At 48.8% G+C, this 18,585-nt stretch overlaps 1 protein-coding gene across 1 annotated transcript in view; it reads left to right on the top strand.

Annotated features, from left to right (window-relative positions):
* Window positions 1-18,585, top strand: part of GRIK4 (glutamate ionotropic receptor kainate type subunit 4) — a 297,510-nt gene that overhangs the window by 224,645 nt on the left and 54,280 nt on the right. Inside the window, exons 11-12 of the mRNA XM_040976817.1 lie at window positions 463-570; window positions 6,948-7,151. Coding sequence (XP_040832751.1) covers window positions 463-570; window positions 6,948-7,151 — 312 coding nt within the window. The remainder of the gene's footprint in view (window positions 1-462; window positions 571-6,947; window positions 7,152-18,585) is intronic.

The raw sequence follows: 18,585 nt of genomic DNA, 5'->3' as shown, positions 1-18,585 counted from the left end.
CCATTCATCCACTCATTCACTCATACAACCACTCTGCAGACATAGAGCAAAGATATCCATGTGTATCCTTTCTCTCCAGGCCATTCTGCTTCTCATGCAGGTCAGTGGGGCTACTGAAGGCAGGCCATGTGCTCACTCCTGCCCTCAGAACAGCACAGTTCCCTCTAGTCCTCTGCCTTCCATCTGAGGGAAGCCCTGAACCATAATCTGTTCCTGATTGATTTTCTATATACCTCTTCCAAGTCTTCATTCCTTGCATCTTTTACTTACACAGATCCCTCCTCTTCCAGCTCCCCTGCTCCATACCCTACAAATCTCCCTCTTCCTTGGGCCCACTAGCAGTCCCAACCCAGAGCAGGCGATTGGCCCCTTGGGCTCCTTCCAACCCTGGAACCCACAGCCCACCCAACCTCCTCTTTGGTCCATTTCTTCCCAGCCCTCTGTCTCTGTTGGTCTCCTCAGATCGGCCAGTGGCATGTGGCAGAGGGCCTCAGCATGGACAGCCGCCTCTATGCCTCCAACATCTCGGACAGTCTCTTCAACACCACGCTGGTTGTCACCACCATCCTGGTAAGCGGGGTCTCCCAGGCCTCCCATCTGTGGCTCCCCAGGGCGCTTCCCGAGCCCTGAGCATTCACAGGGCTTCCCAGGGAACAGAAGATGGGAGCACTAATCACAGCACCGAGGCCAATTTATGATGGTGTAATTACACTTAAGTTGCTGTTTCATATGGAAATGATATTTGATGAGTTCCAAAGCAGCTGGAGAAGAGAAATGGGGTAGTGAGACAGACGCCACGTCTGTGGATGCCTCTTTCAGGGGGCCCCCTGATGCCCAGGACAGCTGTGCAACCCTTGGGAAGGGGTAGGGGTGGCTATGATGGAGATACAGGAAGCCAGATCCAGCCCATTGGGGTAGTCCCCACGCCCTCCCAGCAGCCCATCTTGCTTGATTACCTGCTGGGCCCCAAATGGGGTTCTTAGCTATGCCACACCCACAAGTGCACAGCTCAGACTGTGGATCTGCTTGCCACATTTCTTCCTTTCCAGATGGTGGAAAGAGAATTCTCAGTTCATCTGTAGGGCAAGGGACCATCTGCCTTTTTTCATTTGATGTAGTTCTATTTAATAATTACCAGGGCCTCCTTCACTGCTTCCTGCTACGTGCCAGCTACTGTACACAGTCCTGGTGGCCAAAAATGAGCAGAACTCAGTCTCAATTCACAAAAAGATTACAATTTAGTAGATGGGATAGTTCCATCCATATGCAGCCAAGGTATTTCTTGTCTTCCCTGGAGAAGAACTCATGTTTTAAGATCTGTCAGTTAAACCTGCTTCATGTATTAAGCGATCATTAATTTGTCCCTTTCTCCTTTCCCCTCATAGCTAATCGAAAGTGTATTTCCCTGCCCAGCACAGCATCTTATCAGCAGGAGATAGCCAGTGTTGCCATACTGATATCATTCCAGCGCAAAGCCCAGAGACGATGTTTGGGTTAGCCTGCCCGCTCTTATCACAGCAGAATGTGCAAGGTTTGCAAATGCTTCCACTTCTTGCAAATCTTTTGAGATAATGAAAGAGCCCAGATGCCTCCTCCCTTGCTGCCTTCATGATCTCCTGGGCCTAGGAGTCCTGGCTGGAATCCGTGTCCTCCTGTAAGCATAGTGAGGTAAAGCCAGCCAAGAGGCACACAGGCGTAGTGGGGGCTGTGAGGTCTGCAGGAGAGGGAGAGGGTCAGCTGGAGGAAGGGTACTTCAGGTAGATGTTGGAGGGCAGATGCCATGTAGGACAGGGAATAATCAAATGGAGGAGAACATTGCTGTGTGTCCCAAAAATGCTGGAAAGTACGGGCTCCATCCAGAAATGGGCATGAGTAGGCAGTCAGGGAAACATGGTGAGGACACTGTGGTGGGTCCCAGGTGTTAGGACTGAGACCCCATGCCATGGGGCTTTCTCTCTACTTGCTGGGAGACAGGGCCCTTTGAATGTCTTTCATTTCTTGCTTCCTCGATGGATGAGTAGTTTATTCAATGCCATTGTATGCCTGGCACCACCCTAGGTTCACAGCCCTCATTTGTGAGCCAGGGAAAGCACCGGCTGTGCCTGTGAGGAGATTGTGTCCCACTGCAGAAGTGGCGACAAACAGAAGCCAATACTAGCTACAGATGCTTTGTCTCCAATGCTTACTTGGGACAGGATAGATTCTGATTTCAGGTATTTTAGGACTTGGGAATATTTTCAAAAATATGTTACCAGGGAAGCCACCCTGATCTGAAAAATCCCACATGTTTGATCATCATGTTGACACTCAAAAAGTTTCAGACTTGGAGTTTCTGGGTTATGAATACTCCACTTTTGGATTCTGGAGAAAAGGTGAAGCTGGGGAAAGTGGGGTGGTACTGAGAAAGCAGGTGGTTTTAAGGCGCAGGAGATCAGAGTGGCTTCATGGAGGAGGCAAGGGCCAGGAGGTTGTCTGTGAGTTCTTGGAACACAAGGACCGCAGGATCAAAGGGTGGGCAGAGCAGTCCCGGTACCTGGCCCCTTCTGTGGCCACTTAGGTCATTTTGGCAATGTGAAATGTCAGGGAAGTCAGATGGAGTTACTGTCCTCATTCTAGCTGAGAGATGGGGGCAGCCTTCTGAGCTCCTCAGGGTGATGGGGCAGCACACACTGTGATTGCTAGGACCTCCTTCTCGCAATGTCTTCCATATCTGGAAAACTGTTGGAAGCCTGTCTTCTTCCGGGTTCCGTAACTCAGGCCCCTGTGGTCCCCTTGCAGGCTCCTTCCTCACTTGTTCAGTCTGTCCACCAGCCTTCCTGTAGTGTCAGAATTACTGTGGCACTTTCAGCTTTACAATCCTTCTGTGCCTGCCCTTTAGATTGGGTTAGAGACCCAATGTAATCAGGCCCGCTTGCCCACCTGCTCTCCAGCCTTGCGTCTAGCAATGCTGGATTGCTCTTTTCCGCACTGTACCGTGCCCCTCTGTGACTTCCCACACGTGGTTCCCACTGCCTGGAGTATTCTTTTTCTAATTCTTCTCTGTAACTGGAAATGACTGCATGTTCAAGACCACCTCTTCCATGAATTCCTCCTTCCCACCCTGTGTGTCTGGCATTTCCTGCACATCTTTCCTATTTGAGATTGGTGTGTGGTTGTCTACGTTCCCTTCTACAATGACAGCTGCCTGCCCCAGACCAGGCGCTTAAGAATTAGAACTGAAGAGAAGTGATTCCTTTCTACAGGGTAGGTCCTTAACAACTAAGGAGGGTTTGGGAGGGAGAGGAAGAAGTTGCTTGGCTTTGTGTCTGCCTCCCAGGGTGTAGATTTCCACTGGAGCTTGGACACAGACCTTATACTGAGACCACAGGGTCATGTTTCTGTAAGTGTGTCTCTGTGTGTGCTCATGTGCATGCATGCTTATTACACACATACATGTGTTCCTGGGGATGGGGTGTGGGCAGGCCTATGTAACAGGAAGTGATACTTAGCAGCCAGACAGGTGTCACTACAGCTGGTCTGGTTGGTTCTGTGCTTATATCTGAATGTCTGATGCTAGTCAGTGACTCTTAACAGCAACAGTGAGACTAATTTAGCGTCTTGGTGACCATTCATGGGCCTTCAGTGGTGCATGGTGATTCTGAATGGTATCTCCCTTAAAGCCCAGCACACACCTGTGCTGACTGTAGTACACATAGGATACATTAGCGACATGTGGATAATCTCATTATTATCAGCAAACACATAATTTATGTGCTGGGCTCGTGTTAAGCATGTTGCTATAACGTTATCTTGGGTTCCTTCAACACCAATGAGTATAACAGAGCAGTACTCAGCTTCTCTGCCCATCTGAATGACAAAGAAGAGAGGGAGAGGGAGAGAGAATGAATGAATGAATGTCTTGCCTCTGTTAGTTCACTCCTTAAATGGCTGCAATAGCCAGAGCAAAATCAGTCCAAAGCCAGAAGCCAGGAGAATCTTCTGTTTGTTCCACATGGGTGCAGGGGCCCAAGCACTTGAACTCTAGTGCTGTCCCAGGCACATTAGCATGGAGTTGGATCAGAACTGGGATGTGATCAGATAGGATGTGAGTAGGTGTTCATTTGGGATGTCAGTTTTACCTGCTACACCATTGGCTCCCTGTCAGTGAATTTTGAGTAGAGAGTATTTGGGAAGAAAATTTTCCATCAGCTCCTGGAATCATTAAAGATACTCTGGGACCTCACAATTGGAAATTCCCCCAGCCAATCCATGTTTGCACAGCCATGTCACTCACACCACTGAGTAAATGCCTAATGCTGAATACAGTGGGAGAAGCACAGTGGAGTCAGTCCCAGGCCCTGTTCCTGTTCTGCACAGGAGCAGGTGCAAAGAAGATGACCATGCAGGATAGTCATGGGAAGCCTGGCCCAGAGAAGTGGGCTGGATAGGAGGAGACAGGCTGACTCCAAGGACAAGGGTGAGCTCGATTCAGTGGGAGATGGGCAGGGGGAAGCCCTTGAGCTGAGAACAGCACTTGGGGGAGGCAGGGAGACTGGCTCTTCTTGTTGACCTCACACAGGACTGCATCATGGATCAGAGCCACATCACTTCCAATTTGAAGCTGTTGCTTCCTGATGCAGAACCTCTCACCTTCTCATTTCATCACACTGCTCCTCCATGGCCTCCCAGATCCCTGTCTAGCCTGAGCTCAGCATCTGCACACTTCTCTCTCTCTCTTTTTTTTTTTTTTTTTTTTTGTGCTTCTAGAATAATCTCTGCCATTGGGCTCAGTGATCTCCCCTGAGAACCTGTCCCCAAACTTGGTGACTGCATGAACCTTGCTCCCAGCTGTCTGTCTGCATTCAGCCTCCTTCTCCCTTTGGCTAGACCTTGTTGACCCCTGTGGCTGTCACTGCTCCCTCCGCATTGCATTCTCTAGCAGTGTTGCCTACTTCCCATGCGCTGGCCTTCTCTCCTGCCTGCTCCACTTTCAGCACCACCCTAGGCATTGGCAGGCCTCCCTCAGCTCCTGCCCCCTCGCCTCCTCTCTGCATCCAAACCCCTGCTCAGTGCCTTACATCCAGCCTCAGGAGAAATCTTCCTGCTTGATTCTCTTTCTGCCTATCCCATTGCCCTTCAAACTATGCTCCAATCTGTAAGACTAATTGGCAGGCCTTAGGGACTCCCCAGCCCTGCTGTTGGCAGGTAGTACAGGCAGTCAGGGCAGATGTCCCACCCTTAGTCATGCTGTCCCATGCTGTTGCTGGTCCCCTCTCATCCCTGACTCTGACAGAATTCAGTGCCTCCCTCCATCCTCTGCAGTTGTCTTTGTAAAGTCATGTGATATATGACCTAGCTGTCCTCTCACAGCCTGTGTAGTCCATGTGTGGAGATTACCACCTTTACCTCCCTCAGATATCTAAACCCTGACATGGGACGACACTTCCCGCATGCCAACCTTTGGTGCTGCTGTTTTACCTTCCAGGGCTGCTTGCCATTCTTCTCTGTAAAATCAGGGCCTCCTCAATGGGTCTCCTCTAGTTCTTCTCTGTACTTTCTCCATTATTCCAATGCCACCCTCAAGGAAGCTTCAGCCTTCACCTCCACACAGAGACCTCCCTTGTCTGATCTACCTTGTAAGCCCCCAGTTGCCATTCCCTCTAGGTAGCCTGCCAGCATGCCCAGCTCAACACACACCAATGCTCTTCCCTTCATGGCAAGGAGGATCCATCCTCAGCCCTCTAAACAGTGCCCCCTCCTCTGCAGACCCATGCCCTCTATACCTTCCTCTAACTCGTCCTCAAGCCTATGCCTTCCTATTTCCCTTATGTCCTTCCAGCTGGTTCCAACAAATCCAGAGCCAGAAGCAGCTTGGGAGTTGGCAGCTCCTGTCAGGAGGTAATTTGGGCTCCCTCCTGGATGCTGCCTCTCTTACACCTTACCTCACAACACTCTCACTCTTAGCCTCTAGTTTTTAAAACATGGCTGCTTTGGATAGCATCATGGCATAGCCATTTGTGATGCCAGGACCCCATATGAGTGCTGGTCCGAGTCCAGGCTATTCCACTTCCAGTTGAGCTCCTTGCTAATACACTCAGGGAGGTAGCAGAAAATGACCCAAGTGCTTGGACTCCTGCACCCATGTAGGAGGCCTGGATGGAGTTAAGGCTCCTGCCTTTGGCCTGGTCCAGCCTTGGCTGTTACAGTCGTTTGGAGAATGAACCAGATATTGGAGGAACACTCTCTTTCCATTTCTCTCTCTTTTTCTGAAAGTATAACTCTGCATTTCAAATAAATACATAAATATTTCATTAAAAAAAGATAAAATCTGGATGTGTGCCTACATCATCCTGACTTCAAGGCCCTTGTTTGCCCTAATTCATCTTTTAAAATTTCTCCTCCTACCCACTTCTCCATGCAACCCTTACTCCAACCAAGCTGGAATAGCCATCGGGTCCTGAGTAGGCAACCCCTCTTCTCCCTGAAATGATGGCCCTGAAAGTGCTGTTCTCTTGGTGTTCTCTTCTCTGGGGGTTTAGTGGAGAGGCCTGCCCATATACCCAGTGCACTCTGCCTTCAGGTGCAGTTATTTGTACACATGCTTTTACCTGGCTTACTGGATTGTAAGCATCATTGCACAATAGATTGCTCAGCAATGGGTCTATGTAGAACAATCAAAAGAAAGGAAAAACAGAGAGGACAGGGCCAGATGTTGACCTTAAAACAAGATAGAGAGGCCTCGTCTTGACTCCCTATGCGGTGGTTTACTCCCTGTATGTTGGTGAGGAAATACCTCACAGGGCAACTTTAAGCAGTGGGTTAGAGGACAGAGCCTGATCACCACCTCCCAGGCCACTGCCATCCTACCCTACTTCCTCCCCTATTTCCTGTGCCCCGACCCTGTCCATCATGTATGGCTGAGACACCAAGGCTAAGATGAGAATGACAGCTGCCCAGTTTTGCTGCAGGAAAACCCGTATTTAATGCTGAAGGGGAACCACCAGGAGATGGAAGGCAATGACCGCTACGAGGGCTTCTGTGTGGACATGCTCAAGGAGTTGGCAGAGATCCTCCGGTTCAACTACAAGATCCGTCTGGTCGGGGATGGTGTGTACGGTGTTCCTGAAGCCAACGGCACCTGGACGGGCATGGTCGGGGAACTGATCGCCAGGGTAAGGAGCCAACATGTGATCTGGACACATGGGTGCAGTGGGAGGGCAATGGGATGATGTTGAGTTATGCTGTGAGTTCAATAAATCAGTTGTACATTTCTCATGTATTCATCTGTTCATTCCCCCGACTCCTTAGGGAGCTGGACACTGTTGCTAGACATTGCTGGATAAGACTACCAGGAGCCGAACCCTGGGTTCTCCCAGTCCACCTGGAAAAAAGTCATGGACACTTTAGTAATGAGGATGAGTTAGGCATTTGTGTTTCATTTTGGAGGTGATCTCAACTTTATTTTTTCTGATGATTTTGTTACTTGTTAGCATTCCCTGGCAAAACTGGACTGGCACTTGGAGGGTAGAACACATGCACATTGCCAGCTTTGATGCCAAAAAGAAAGATCAAGGGATATGTATTTAAACAACAGGGGAAAGGGACCACCTGCCGGAGAAGTTGGTTGCAGTGACGGTGGTTTTGTTACTTCTTGCACTCTCTTCCGCTGTCCTTCGTGTCCTTGTGCAGACTGGGGGTGTGCTGTGTCTGGCCAAGCTGTAGCTTGTCAAGATGAACGTGGAGACTTGATTCGCATGCAGGTGAGCACGGTGGATGTCAGTCTTCCGTCAGCTTAGAGCGAGTGTATCAGAGGCTCTTCCTCAGGGACACCTCTTGTTGTCTCTGTATACACGGTGAGCTACTGTGAAATTTAATGAAATCATTTCCCAGTCACTCAAAATATCTCCACAACTGAGTTTTTGGGATCAGGATAAGTGATGAAGACCCAAGTGCGGAGAGCGAAACCTTGATGCTCAAGTGTGACCTTGAACACCGGTCCTTTAAGGGTGGAAGGCACTCCTGGCTTATTCCAATGTGCAAGGTGCTTTGTATGCTGCATTTCAAATCCTCAAATGCATTTTGGTGGAGGCTCACGTTAGGCAAAACAGTTAAACCTAACTTGGGATGCCCACACCCTGTATCATAGTAGTCAGGCTCTGCTTCTGATTTTAGCATGCTGCTAATACACTGACTTTTGGAGAACTGGGGGGCAGCACTGAGAGCTCAAGTTACTGGGTTCTTGTCACTTACGTGGGAGATCAGACTGGTTGAGTTCTGGGCTCCTGGCTTCATCCCTGGCTGTTGCAGGCTTTTGGAAAATGTGGATGCTTCTCTTTGTCTCTGTTTTTAACTCTCTCTGTCACTGCCTTACAAATAGATAGAGAAAAGTAATCAAGTAAATTTTATAGTAAATGCCTTTGAGTTCCATGTGGTCCTCACTTTGCAAATGAGCCATCTGAAGATCAGTGTGCTTGAATGACTCATTGGAAGCCATGGTGTTAGTACTAGACAGAGCCAGGATTTGAACTCCAAATCACTTACTGAATTTGTATGATTGAAATCTATGATGAATTTTTAAGGTTCTAATCTTCAAGAATAAAAACATTAGCTGAAGAGCTCAGTGAGTGCTCCTTAAGTGTGCACTAGGAGCAGTGAGGTTTCTGTGTGGAGAGAGCAGAGGTGAAAGCCTGGCTTAGGAGCTTACCTGGCAGACGGTCTAGACTGTAATCCTTCAGGTAATGGTGAAGCACTCAGAACATCTCTCATCTTGACTCTTCTGGGCCACAAACCAGGCCTTGCTGGCCAAGAGAGACCACATTTAGGCAACTGAAAGTTTCTCAGAGGGCCTTGTGAACCCTAGGGCATCTTCGCTGGGGGGGCGGGGTGCATGCTGGGGCAGGACACTCCCACTACTGAAGATGCACAAACTGCCCCCAAGACAGGATGTGCTGCTTTCCTAACAGTCTTCTGGTTTGAACTCCAGTGTGCAGGTTCAGTCCAGCAGCTAGGCATGGAAGTGACAGGCCAGGCCTTTCCTTTACCCTCCTACCCATCCGCATCCCAGGTCACCTTCCATGCCTTGGCAGGGTGACTTCAGGGATGGTGATGTCGGGGCATAGCTAACTCCTTATTAGTCCCCTAATGAGCTGTGACTTCAGCTGGCACAAAAGGGAGAGGAGCGTGGGACTCAAAGACAAGTGTCTGTCTCCTGAGTGACTTGTGCAATCAGGTGGGGATTTGAAAATTCACTCTAGATCGTGTTTCATGCAAAAACCACTGCTGCTCTGGTCTCGTTATGGACAAAATGATATTAATAAGTAATTAACCCATTAAGGCAGCAAATATTTACTGAACACCTCCTGATATCCTGGAGCATTGCAGATCCCAATGGCAGAAATGACCATGAGCACTGCTCTCAGGGTTCTGTGGTCTAATGAGTGAGATGGGAGTTCATGAAAAACCACTAGTGCCTGTCCAATTTTAGATCTGCAAAGGTAAAGATATGAGAGAGCACATAGAGAGAGTAGGGTCTTCTTTGGCGAGGCCGGGAGGCAACAGTTCCCTCAGGCAATATGTTTCATCTCTGAAGGTCAGATAAGTGTAACCTGAACCAGGAGAAGCGAAGAGCCTGGTAGGTGTCAGGCTAGCTGGATGCCACTGGGGTCAGCCCTAGGCAGGAGTGGGTGGACTGGGAACCCCCTCCTTTCCTGTGTTTGTTGAGGGTTGTCCCCTGGTTTAGGTTCCTCTCCTAAGTTGCACTAGGAAATTTAGAGGTTATTGGCAGCAGACAATCCGCCTGTGAGACCATTGGGACTATTGACTGTCCCTAGGGAAGGGACCTTAGAAGTCATCAGATCTAAATGTGTCCTTCCTCAGGTGAAGCCTGCTACCTAGGATCACACAGCCTGTGAGTTCAAAGCCAGGGTTTTTGCCCTGCTCTTTGACTTCACTGCTCTTGAAATGAGAAAGCATAAATCTTGATGCTAGGCAGATCCAAGCTAAAATCTCAGTCTATCTACTTTCTAGCTGTGTGTGCTTGGGTAGCCGTTTCATCCTGTTCACCACTTCTAAGGCTTCAGTGTTCCTCTGCAAGGCGTTGTTTGTCAAGATGTAAGATCGTACACATGCATGTATGTGCATGCACGCATTCACACACAGAGTGCTTGAAATGTAGGAACTAGGAGAGTTTTCTTCAGCCAGGCTCCCTAGATAACAGAACCCAAGGGCAAAGGTTTCAGAAACAGGAGTGAGAAGGAGGAGAGCAGCACAGACAAGGGGGAAAACACACAGAAGGGAGTGCTTAAGTGAGCTTGCCACAGCTGAGTGCCAGGCACAGCTGATGGGTCATTTGGCTGCAGAAATGCTATGAAACTATTACAGCACCGAGTAGCAGAGAAGGGGGCATGTGCCTGTGAGAACAAACCTGCATTCAGAGCACAGGTTGGCACCTCCCTCCATACTCCAGGCTGTGCAGCAGGAACTTTTGGAGAAAGTGTCCTTAGGCAGTAGTGACGGGGGTTGCAGTACAAGGCCCATCACACAGGCTCAGGCAGGGGGTGGGTGTGAGCTGTAGCACCCTCTTTCCCCTATACGCACCTGCAGCCAAGCAGCACAGATTCACTTGTGCAGGCCTTGGTACCCAGAGGCCCTGCATCCTCACATCTCTGCAGCCTGAAAGCCTCAGGCCTGGAGACTAGCAAGTCACGGTGCAAATAGTGAGGTGAGGCAAATGCAAGGGTCAGCAGCAGAGCAGCTGGGATGCCTGGATGACACTGCCTCAGCCACTGGGTGGAGACAGAGCCTAGGGAGCCTTTCCCCTAGTGAGGTAACTGCCTCGCTTTGCGGATCACTAGCACAGGTGCTGATGGATGCTCTTTTCGGAGTGTTCCTGGTAACAGTGAGCAGGACTGTTTGTGGCTGAACAAATCCAGGAACATGCCTTGCCTACACTGGTTTAATCCAGTATTTACTGGACTTTTGAGTACATCACACAGCCCCTCAGTGCGCTGTTCTTGCTCATGGGGCATGTGTTCCCCCAGGACAATAAACAAACAAACAAATAAAGTAGAATTGAAGCCAATCAGCAGTCAGCAGTGGAGAGCAAAAGGCACTGTTTGCATCTCAATGGAGTAAGCTGTAGATTTCTCAGGGGTGCAGGATCCTGAGCCATGACCTCTAGCCTGGAGCTCGGACATTATCCCACAGTAAGCACAGGTACAACTTGGGGACAGAATGGGAGCATGAATAAGTACAAGGTGCCAGAGGTATGCATGCACATGCTGACCACCTGATTGCCCTGGGCAGTGAGCATGTTCCAACAGCAGGAGGGGAAGCCTGGCCGCCAAGGAGAATCTCCTGTTCCCTCAAGGGGCTCGTGGCTAGCTCAGGAATCCCTCTTTAGAGAGAAGAAAATTGAAGTTGTCTATATGTGGGAGTGACAGGGACTGAAGGGCAGAAGTGTAAGTCCATCTCCACTGGGTGTGATAAAACCTCGGTCTCTTCATGTGTTGTTACTATCTGCTTACCCACATAGGCAGACCTGAGTACCCAGCCTACTATATGTAGAAGAGCACGGGGACATGCTTTTTGCATGCCTGTGAAAATCCTCTAGGCGTGTTTTTAGGGGTGAACCCATTATAAGGTGGCATGTGGGTGGAGTGGGAGCAAGTAGATTCATGCAAACCAGGGCCTATAGGCAGCCTTTTGCCTGCTACCCAATTTCTCATGACTCCCTTGTGTCTGTATAGTAGAGGCAAGAAAGGTGGCTCTCTGGAAGATTGCCCAGTGAGCTGCATTTCACCTCCTTGGGATGCTGCTTTGGCTAGCTAGCGCCTCCATGTGGGTTCATGGTAGCTTAGAATGAAGCACGCTGTTGGCATTCCATTCCATACTGGTGGAATGGAACTGGAGATTCAAAGAGAGAAGGGCTTTGAAAGGCTTAATTTCAAGGCTTATAAGCCTTGGATGTCAAATAGCTCTTACCCATGACATTCTGATGAATTAAGTATAAACGAAGCTAAAATGCCTTGTTCTGCTTCCCCTCCCAATGAGAGCACCGTGGGGGTGAGGTGGAGGCTAGGCAGAGACCTGGAAGGGACCCTCTCTGAGCCTCATGGCCATGGGACAGGAATACAGGAACATTCTGCTGCACTAAAAAAATACAACAGCTGGTCCCCTGGGATCACTTCTCACCTGGAAGCCAAAGACTATTTTAACTGCAAATAGGTCACAGAATTTTATTCAGTGTTCTTAAATAAAGATCCTGATCCTGGGACCAAAAGTGAGCATTCAACTTTCCCTCCACGTGACAGCTTCACTCAGGTAGGGCTTTCCTTTACCTTCCTCATTAAGGCTCCATCTCCGCGTTGACTCGAGTCAGAAAGAGACAGGCTTTGATTACAATTCAAAGATTCATTCATTCGTTCATTCATTCATCTATCAAAGTACCTGCTTTCTGAAAAGCACTTGCTCAGATGTGAGGAATCGCCCATAGCAGTTCAGCTTCTGCTCAAAGAGGTGATCAGGCAAACCAAGAATTGCTGCGCAGCATGACACGGGCTACAGTTATCCTGATTAAAATGATGATGAAATAGATCATAATGACAGACATATGTTCAGTGTTTCCTCTAGCCAGGCACCACTCTAGGTACTTGACTATATGAACTTGACCCTCACCATAACCAAAGATGATGGAGGAGGAAAGTGAGCCACAAAGCAGTTAAGGAACCTGTTTGGAGTCACATGAGTAGTGAGTGGCAGTACCAAATCTGACAGAAACATGGGTATGGGACAGCAGCAGGGAAGGGCTCAGCAAGAAAGCCATGCTTTCTTGAGGATAAAGAAGATAGTCTTGGTCGAAAAGGATGTTCCAGGTGTGGAATGTGCTGAGATGTGTCCCAAACCATGCCATTGGTTCTGGTTGGCTCCAGTCTCGCATGAGATAGGCAAAGAAGAGCAAAGCTGCAGTCAGGGGCTGGTGCTGTTGGGGTTTATGTGTTTGGATATTTAGACTTTGTCCAGAGGGCTAATGGGAGCTGCAAGGAACAGGTGGTTTGTTTGTTTTATTCAAGGAGAGGAATGGCGTGGTTAGCTTCAGTTCCAGAAAATTAGGCCAGCAGGCAACAAGGGGAGAGATTGGACGTGGGAAGACCAGATGCTGATTTACCCATTAGACAGCTGGCCAGCGATCCATAAGGATGGGCTGAGCTGGATATAGGCAGGGACAGTCGGGATGCCCAGGAGAAGAAGAGATAGACAGGAAGCAATCAGCCCCAGAAGAGGCAGCCCCTATTCTGACCATTTTGAGAGGGTCAGTTGGGTAATACTGATGTCCTTGACCCCCTTATCTGGAAAGTGGGTGTTTCTGTGACCACTCCCCTGTGCAGGCTAAAAAATTGAACCCTAAGAGGCTGAGTCCTGGAGGAAGTGCTGAGATTTGCAACCATGTCTTTTTCCTTTAGAAACTTCTTATTTCCAAAGACAAACAGGTACATACAGGAATCATTGTGACACCAGGTCGTACGACGTAAGGGCAGCATCAGAAAGACCAAAGTTTGTGCTTTGGCAATAGGAGAACAGTAGGCAGAAATGACTCCTGAATATGGGTTTCTGGGTGGACTCTGTGAGATTGATGCTGGAAATTCTGTGAACCCAATGTGCATCTTTACAATTCTTATGCACCTAACACAGTGCCTGGCGCAATAAAGTCTTCTTAGTTCCTTTGAATCAAGCAGGAAAAGGCGCTGTGTGAGAAGTATCTGTTCTGTAAATTTAAAGACTGCTGCTTTCATCAGGTTTATATCAACCCAGCCATCAACCCAAGGCTTAGAAAATCAGCCTTTCAATTGATTGACTAATTGGCAGGTAGTGATTTAACACCTGTAAGTATTGGTCACTATGGAGTTTGGGGTTGAAGAACAAGTCTGATTGGGTTCAGTCTTTGAAAACTTGTGGGCTAGGTGGCATAGAAGTAGGAGCAGTAAATATATGGGTAAGGAACATGTACTGGTATGAGTACATTGATAGGAGAACCCCAGGCAGGACAAGATGAAGGAATGAAATTGTGACACTACTCATGCAGGTGCACAGCTAGCATTCTTATCTCCCACAGAGCAAACCTGTGCCTGCCCATTCGTAGAGTCAGGTGAGGGCTATTTCCCACTGAGGTGACAAAAGGAGGACTCTTGAGGGGTTTGGAGATTTGTTAGTTTCGGAGTGGTCTTGGTGGTCACAGACTGAGACCTCATGTGGTCCCCATGGGCATCTGGATGCAGTTGGGAAATTTGTCACAAGGCCCACTTCTCAGGAATCATTTTCCCCTTCCCCACTGAGTACCAGCTGTTGGGAGAGAGAGAGGTCTGCAGAGGAAATGAGAATGCATTAATTAAGGCATCTGAAAGCCTTCCAAGAGCTGGGCCTGCTGTTCAGCAGAAGAGGCAGGCAGTGGGAACTGAGTTGAGTCAGGGGAAGAGAAAGAAGCCATGGGCTATAGGAGGATGATGATAGGTTATTGTCTTGCAAGAACATGCCAGTTGAGTCTCCACCCAATGACAAAAGTGAAAACATTACTTGTGGGCTGCACCACTTACCAGGATCTAATCTGAGGTCAAGTTCAGCAAATGTGTACTTAGCTTCTGTCTTGTTCCCCAAGGTCTGTTCTAATTTATCACCCAGTTTCATTAATTCAGTACTGATTGTCTCCTGTGCCTGAATCTGTGAGTTTGCTAATCTTAGTTCTTTGTTGTTTTTCTTGTTGTTAAAATTTATCTTACTTATATGAAAAGCAAAATTGCAAAGAGAGAGGGAGGAACAAAGAAAAATTTCCCGTCCAGTGTGTCACTTCACAAATGACCACAATGGCCTAAGCTGGGCCAGGCTAAAGCCAGGAACATGGAACTTTATCTGGATCTCCCATTTGGGTAGCAGGAGCCCAAGCTCTTGACCCATCTTCTGGTGCTTTCCCAAGCACATTTACAGGGAACTTGATGGAAAGTAGAACAATTGAGACTTGAACTGGCACCCATATGGGAAGCTGGTATTATAGGTAGCAGCTTACTGTACGGCATCACGGTGCTGGCCCCGAGCCATGGTTCTACTTCCCTCTTCTCCTGCAAGAAGAGTCCTGTTCTGAACCTGAGGCTAGGACCCTGTTCACCCTATTGTAGTACTTCCCACCATTAGGCATTATTGATTATGGCTTCAACACTTATTGTCATTTTAGGTTAAAGTTACCTTCTAGAACTTGAGTCCGTATTAGTACACTTCAAAACATCATGGAATATGTAGTTAAAAGATAGCCTTGTTTGGTTGAAATCCATGCATAGTTTGGAAATCCATGCATAGTTTTGTTTTTCATAAAATGCATTTTCCATGATCTGTTTGAGGACCTTGTAGACCAAGAATCTCCAAGTACTGTTGTGCAGGTTGTTCACTATGCAAGATACAAGCTGGGGCTGGAACCTAGCCTGTCCTCTGTTCACCAAGCACTGTGTTGTGGGGTTATATCCACCTGTGGATTTTTGTTCTTAAAGTGATGTCTTCAGCTGACCTTGCCATGTGCCCAGTAAATCTTCTGGGAGGGTCAACTTTATCATTCATACAACAGCTCTGGCTATCCTGGGAATGGGGCCCAGTGTGTAACATAAGAGTAGGCTGAAGCATGACTACATGGAGGATGGGATCATGTGCGAGATTCTGTGAGAGCCCAGAAAAGAAAGGAAGCAGTTCAGCTGGAGGCAGCCAGGCAAAGCTGGGGAGGACAGCTCATGTTAATGTCTTGTGCTCACTAAACACCCATACTACCTGCCAAGCATTTATCATGCATTGTTTTCACTCCATGCACCACTTCTGAAAAGTCAATATTATTTTGCATACTTTATAATGAAGAAGCTGAGGTGAACGTTGGTTTACCAGAGACACTGGCTGAGGCTAACCAGTGATTAATCTAGAATTCGGAGCCATGCCTGTCTGACATCAAAGTCCACTGTCCTTCTCAGACATGGTGATGCCTTAAAGGGATGTGACAGTGCAGTTGGATGTTGATGGACAAGCAAGCATGTGACAGGTGACAAGGGGAAAAGAGATGCAGTCAGAGGAGCCTGTGTGGTGCCTGAAAGATGTGACATGCTTAAGGAGCATGAATGGTGTGATGTGGCCGCATCAGAGGTTACAGGGGGGTCGATAGCTCCAGGTGCTGATGCAAAGGGGTGTTTAACTTTGGTTGTAAAGGTTGCCATTGACCGTGGCCAGGAGTCAGGACAGCCTCATGAAGACAGTGGAGAGTCACTGGAGTTTTGTAAGCAGCAGAGTGGTAAGGTTAGATCTTTGGTGCAGACATGAGCCCTTGGGCAGTGCCTCTCAAAGTGTGGCTGAATCAGCAGCAGCAGCCTGACCTGAACATTGTCAGAAATCCTAGGAAGCCCCACCTGTACTTGTTGAGTCAGAATTTTGAGTGGAGCCTAGTGCTTTGCACTGTAACAGGTGCTCCCGCTAGTGGTGATGCATGCTCAAGTTTGAGAGCCCATGATGCCCACTGCAGCTCAGTCAAGGAGGGCATGGGAAAGAACCAGAAGCAGAGACCAGTGCAGAGGCCACTAAATAATTCAGAGGAAGATTTGAGTGATAGTCGTGACAGTAAGAGTTGAGTGGCCATAATGGGTTCAACAGTCATTTTCAAGGACAGAGGGAATGGGCTTGGCTACCGCATGGGGGGAAAGTAGAGCAAGGGAGAGGGATGACTCCAGGCTGACTCTTGGTCTTCACTTCAGGCAATGACAGATGGAAGAGGAAGGCAACAGTGAAAGTGGCTTAGGTGCCAGAGATGAGGAGTCAAGAACATGGGCACAGTGGCTCTCTGTGTGTTCTGCCAGCCTTGCAGATCTTCCCTGAGTTCCTACCACATTGAGGTATCTGTGGGAGCCTCAGCTGTCATCCCTGCTGCTCTGACTCCATGGCAGACAGGCCCTGCTTAGCCCTTCCTGGGAATAAATTGCCCCAGTATGACGCTTGCTCTGTCCTCTGACCAGTCCTTGGTAGAAGAGCTCATGGTGCTCAGCTTGCTGTCACTGTGCTTGGTCTTCCCAGCTTGCTGCTCCTGACCAGGGTGATGGTGTGCTCTGGATGGGGGGAGGAGGGAGAGTTTATTCACGGGTTCTTTTCCTTGCCATCCCACAGCTGAAATCCCATCATTCACCAGCACAAGAGCCAGTCCCAGCTTGGTCCTGCCATTGATGGTGTTGGCAGCCAAGAGCCAGTCATGCAAGACCTCCCTGTTCTCTTCCTGCCTTTGTAGCACCTACAGAATCATTCCTCTTCTGTAGCCCACCTGTAGGCTCTCTTGCTCCATGACAAATTCTTTCCCCAATTGCGTCTACATTTTCTATGCAAGCAATGAGACAGAAGCTCAAATCCCTTTGAGATGGCAATACAGTCAGTCAACACATTTGGACTGCTCAGAAAGATGGCACACATTCCCCCCATCCCCATTCAGGAAACTCCCTGGAGCAGTCCTGCCATGTTCTGGATGTGGCGGAACAGTGGACCATAGGCTTGGCCAAGTGCCAGAGTACACCAAGTGGGACACAGACAGGCATGTGAGATGGGATGGGTGAAGTTTGGAGAGCAGCAGCTGTGCAAACTGGTGTCAGTCTGGCCAACTGCAAACGCAAATTAGATTGGGTAGCTCTGCCTTGGGAACCCCACCAGGCAGGATGGTTTGGCCCAAAGCAGAGACTGGGTCTTGGGTGCTAAAGGGAATGGATGGAGGAAGAGGCAGAATCAGGAAGAGCATCAGAATAGCAAGGGCAGTGAGCATCTACTCTGTGCCAGTGCATGTAAGTGCATTGATTCCTCATTGCAACCCCAGGAAGCAGGAACTGTTATCATTCATGCTGGGGATATAATAAGTTCTGAGAGGTGAAGTAACTTGACCAAGGTCACAGTTAGTCAGAAGCAGAATAAACCCATGACCCTTGGACACCTCTGCGGCCTGGAAGTGCATAGTTCTCCTAAAATACTGGGTGGCACCACTGTGGGTGTCTGGGGTAGACAGGCCCCTCCTCAGGTTTTGGAGACCCCTTTAGGGAGCAGATGACACTGGGGAAAGGGAGTGATGGGTGCTCCCAGGGGCAGGCACAGCCCCTGCATACTTTGCCTGGCATTTACAGCAGGCAGGATGGGCTCCTTGAAGACTTGCTCAATCTGTTTGGCTGCTGGGAGCAGGAGGAGGATCGGGGCATTTCTCCCTCCACACACAGTCAAATCCTCTTGTGACATACAGATGCCCTTTGCACCCCTCCTCAGATGAGCAGCCATGTAGATGTTTACAGAGCTGTCCTGCGGGGTAGTGGTGGGGTTGGTGGGGGCACGTGGACACAGGTGCACCTGAATTTGAGCTTCACCACGATGTGACATCATCAGACTGTGCAGGTATGGTGGTGGCTGTGGCCATGGTATCTGCCAGGCCCTTGACTCTCTGTAGTCCCCAGGGTGTTTAGAGTCAGCCTTAATGGTGGCCATTCTTTCCACTTATTGATCACATCATTTAACTATTTTTCAAAAACCACCTGTTCCTTCAAAGGTAGCTGTTATCTGGAAGTTAACATGACA

Source organism: Ochotona curzoniae, unplaced genomic scaffold (assembly GCF_017591425.1).
Source record: "Ochotona curzoniae isolate NIBS_2020 unplaced genomic scaffold, NIBS_Ocur_1.0 contig_2723, whole genome shotgun sequence".
In the NCBI taxonomy this organism is placed as follows: Eukaryota; Metazoa; Chordata; class Mammalia; order Lagomorpha; family Ochotonidae; genus Ochotona; species Ochotona curzoniae.
The sequence above is the reverse complement of the archived record's forward strand: the minus strand, read 5'-3'. Positions and strand labels throughout refer to the sequence as shown.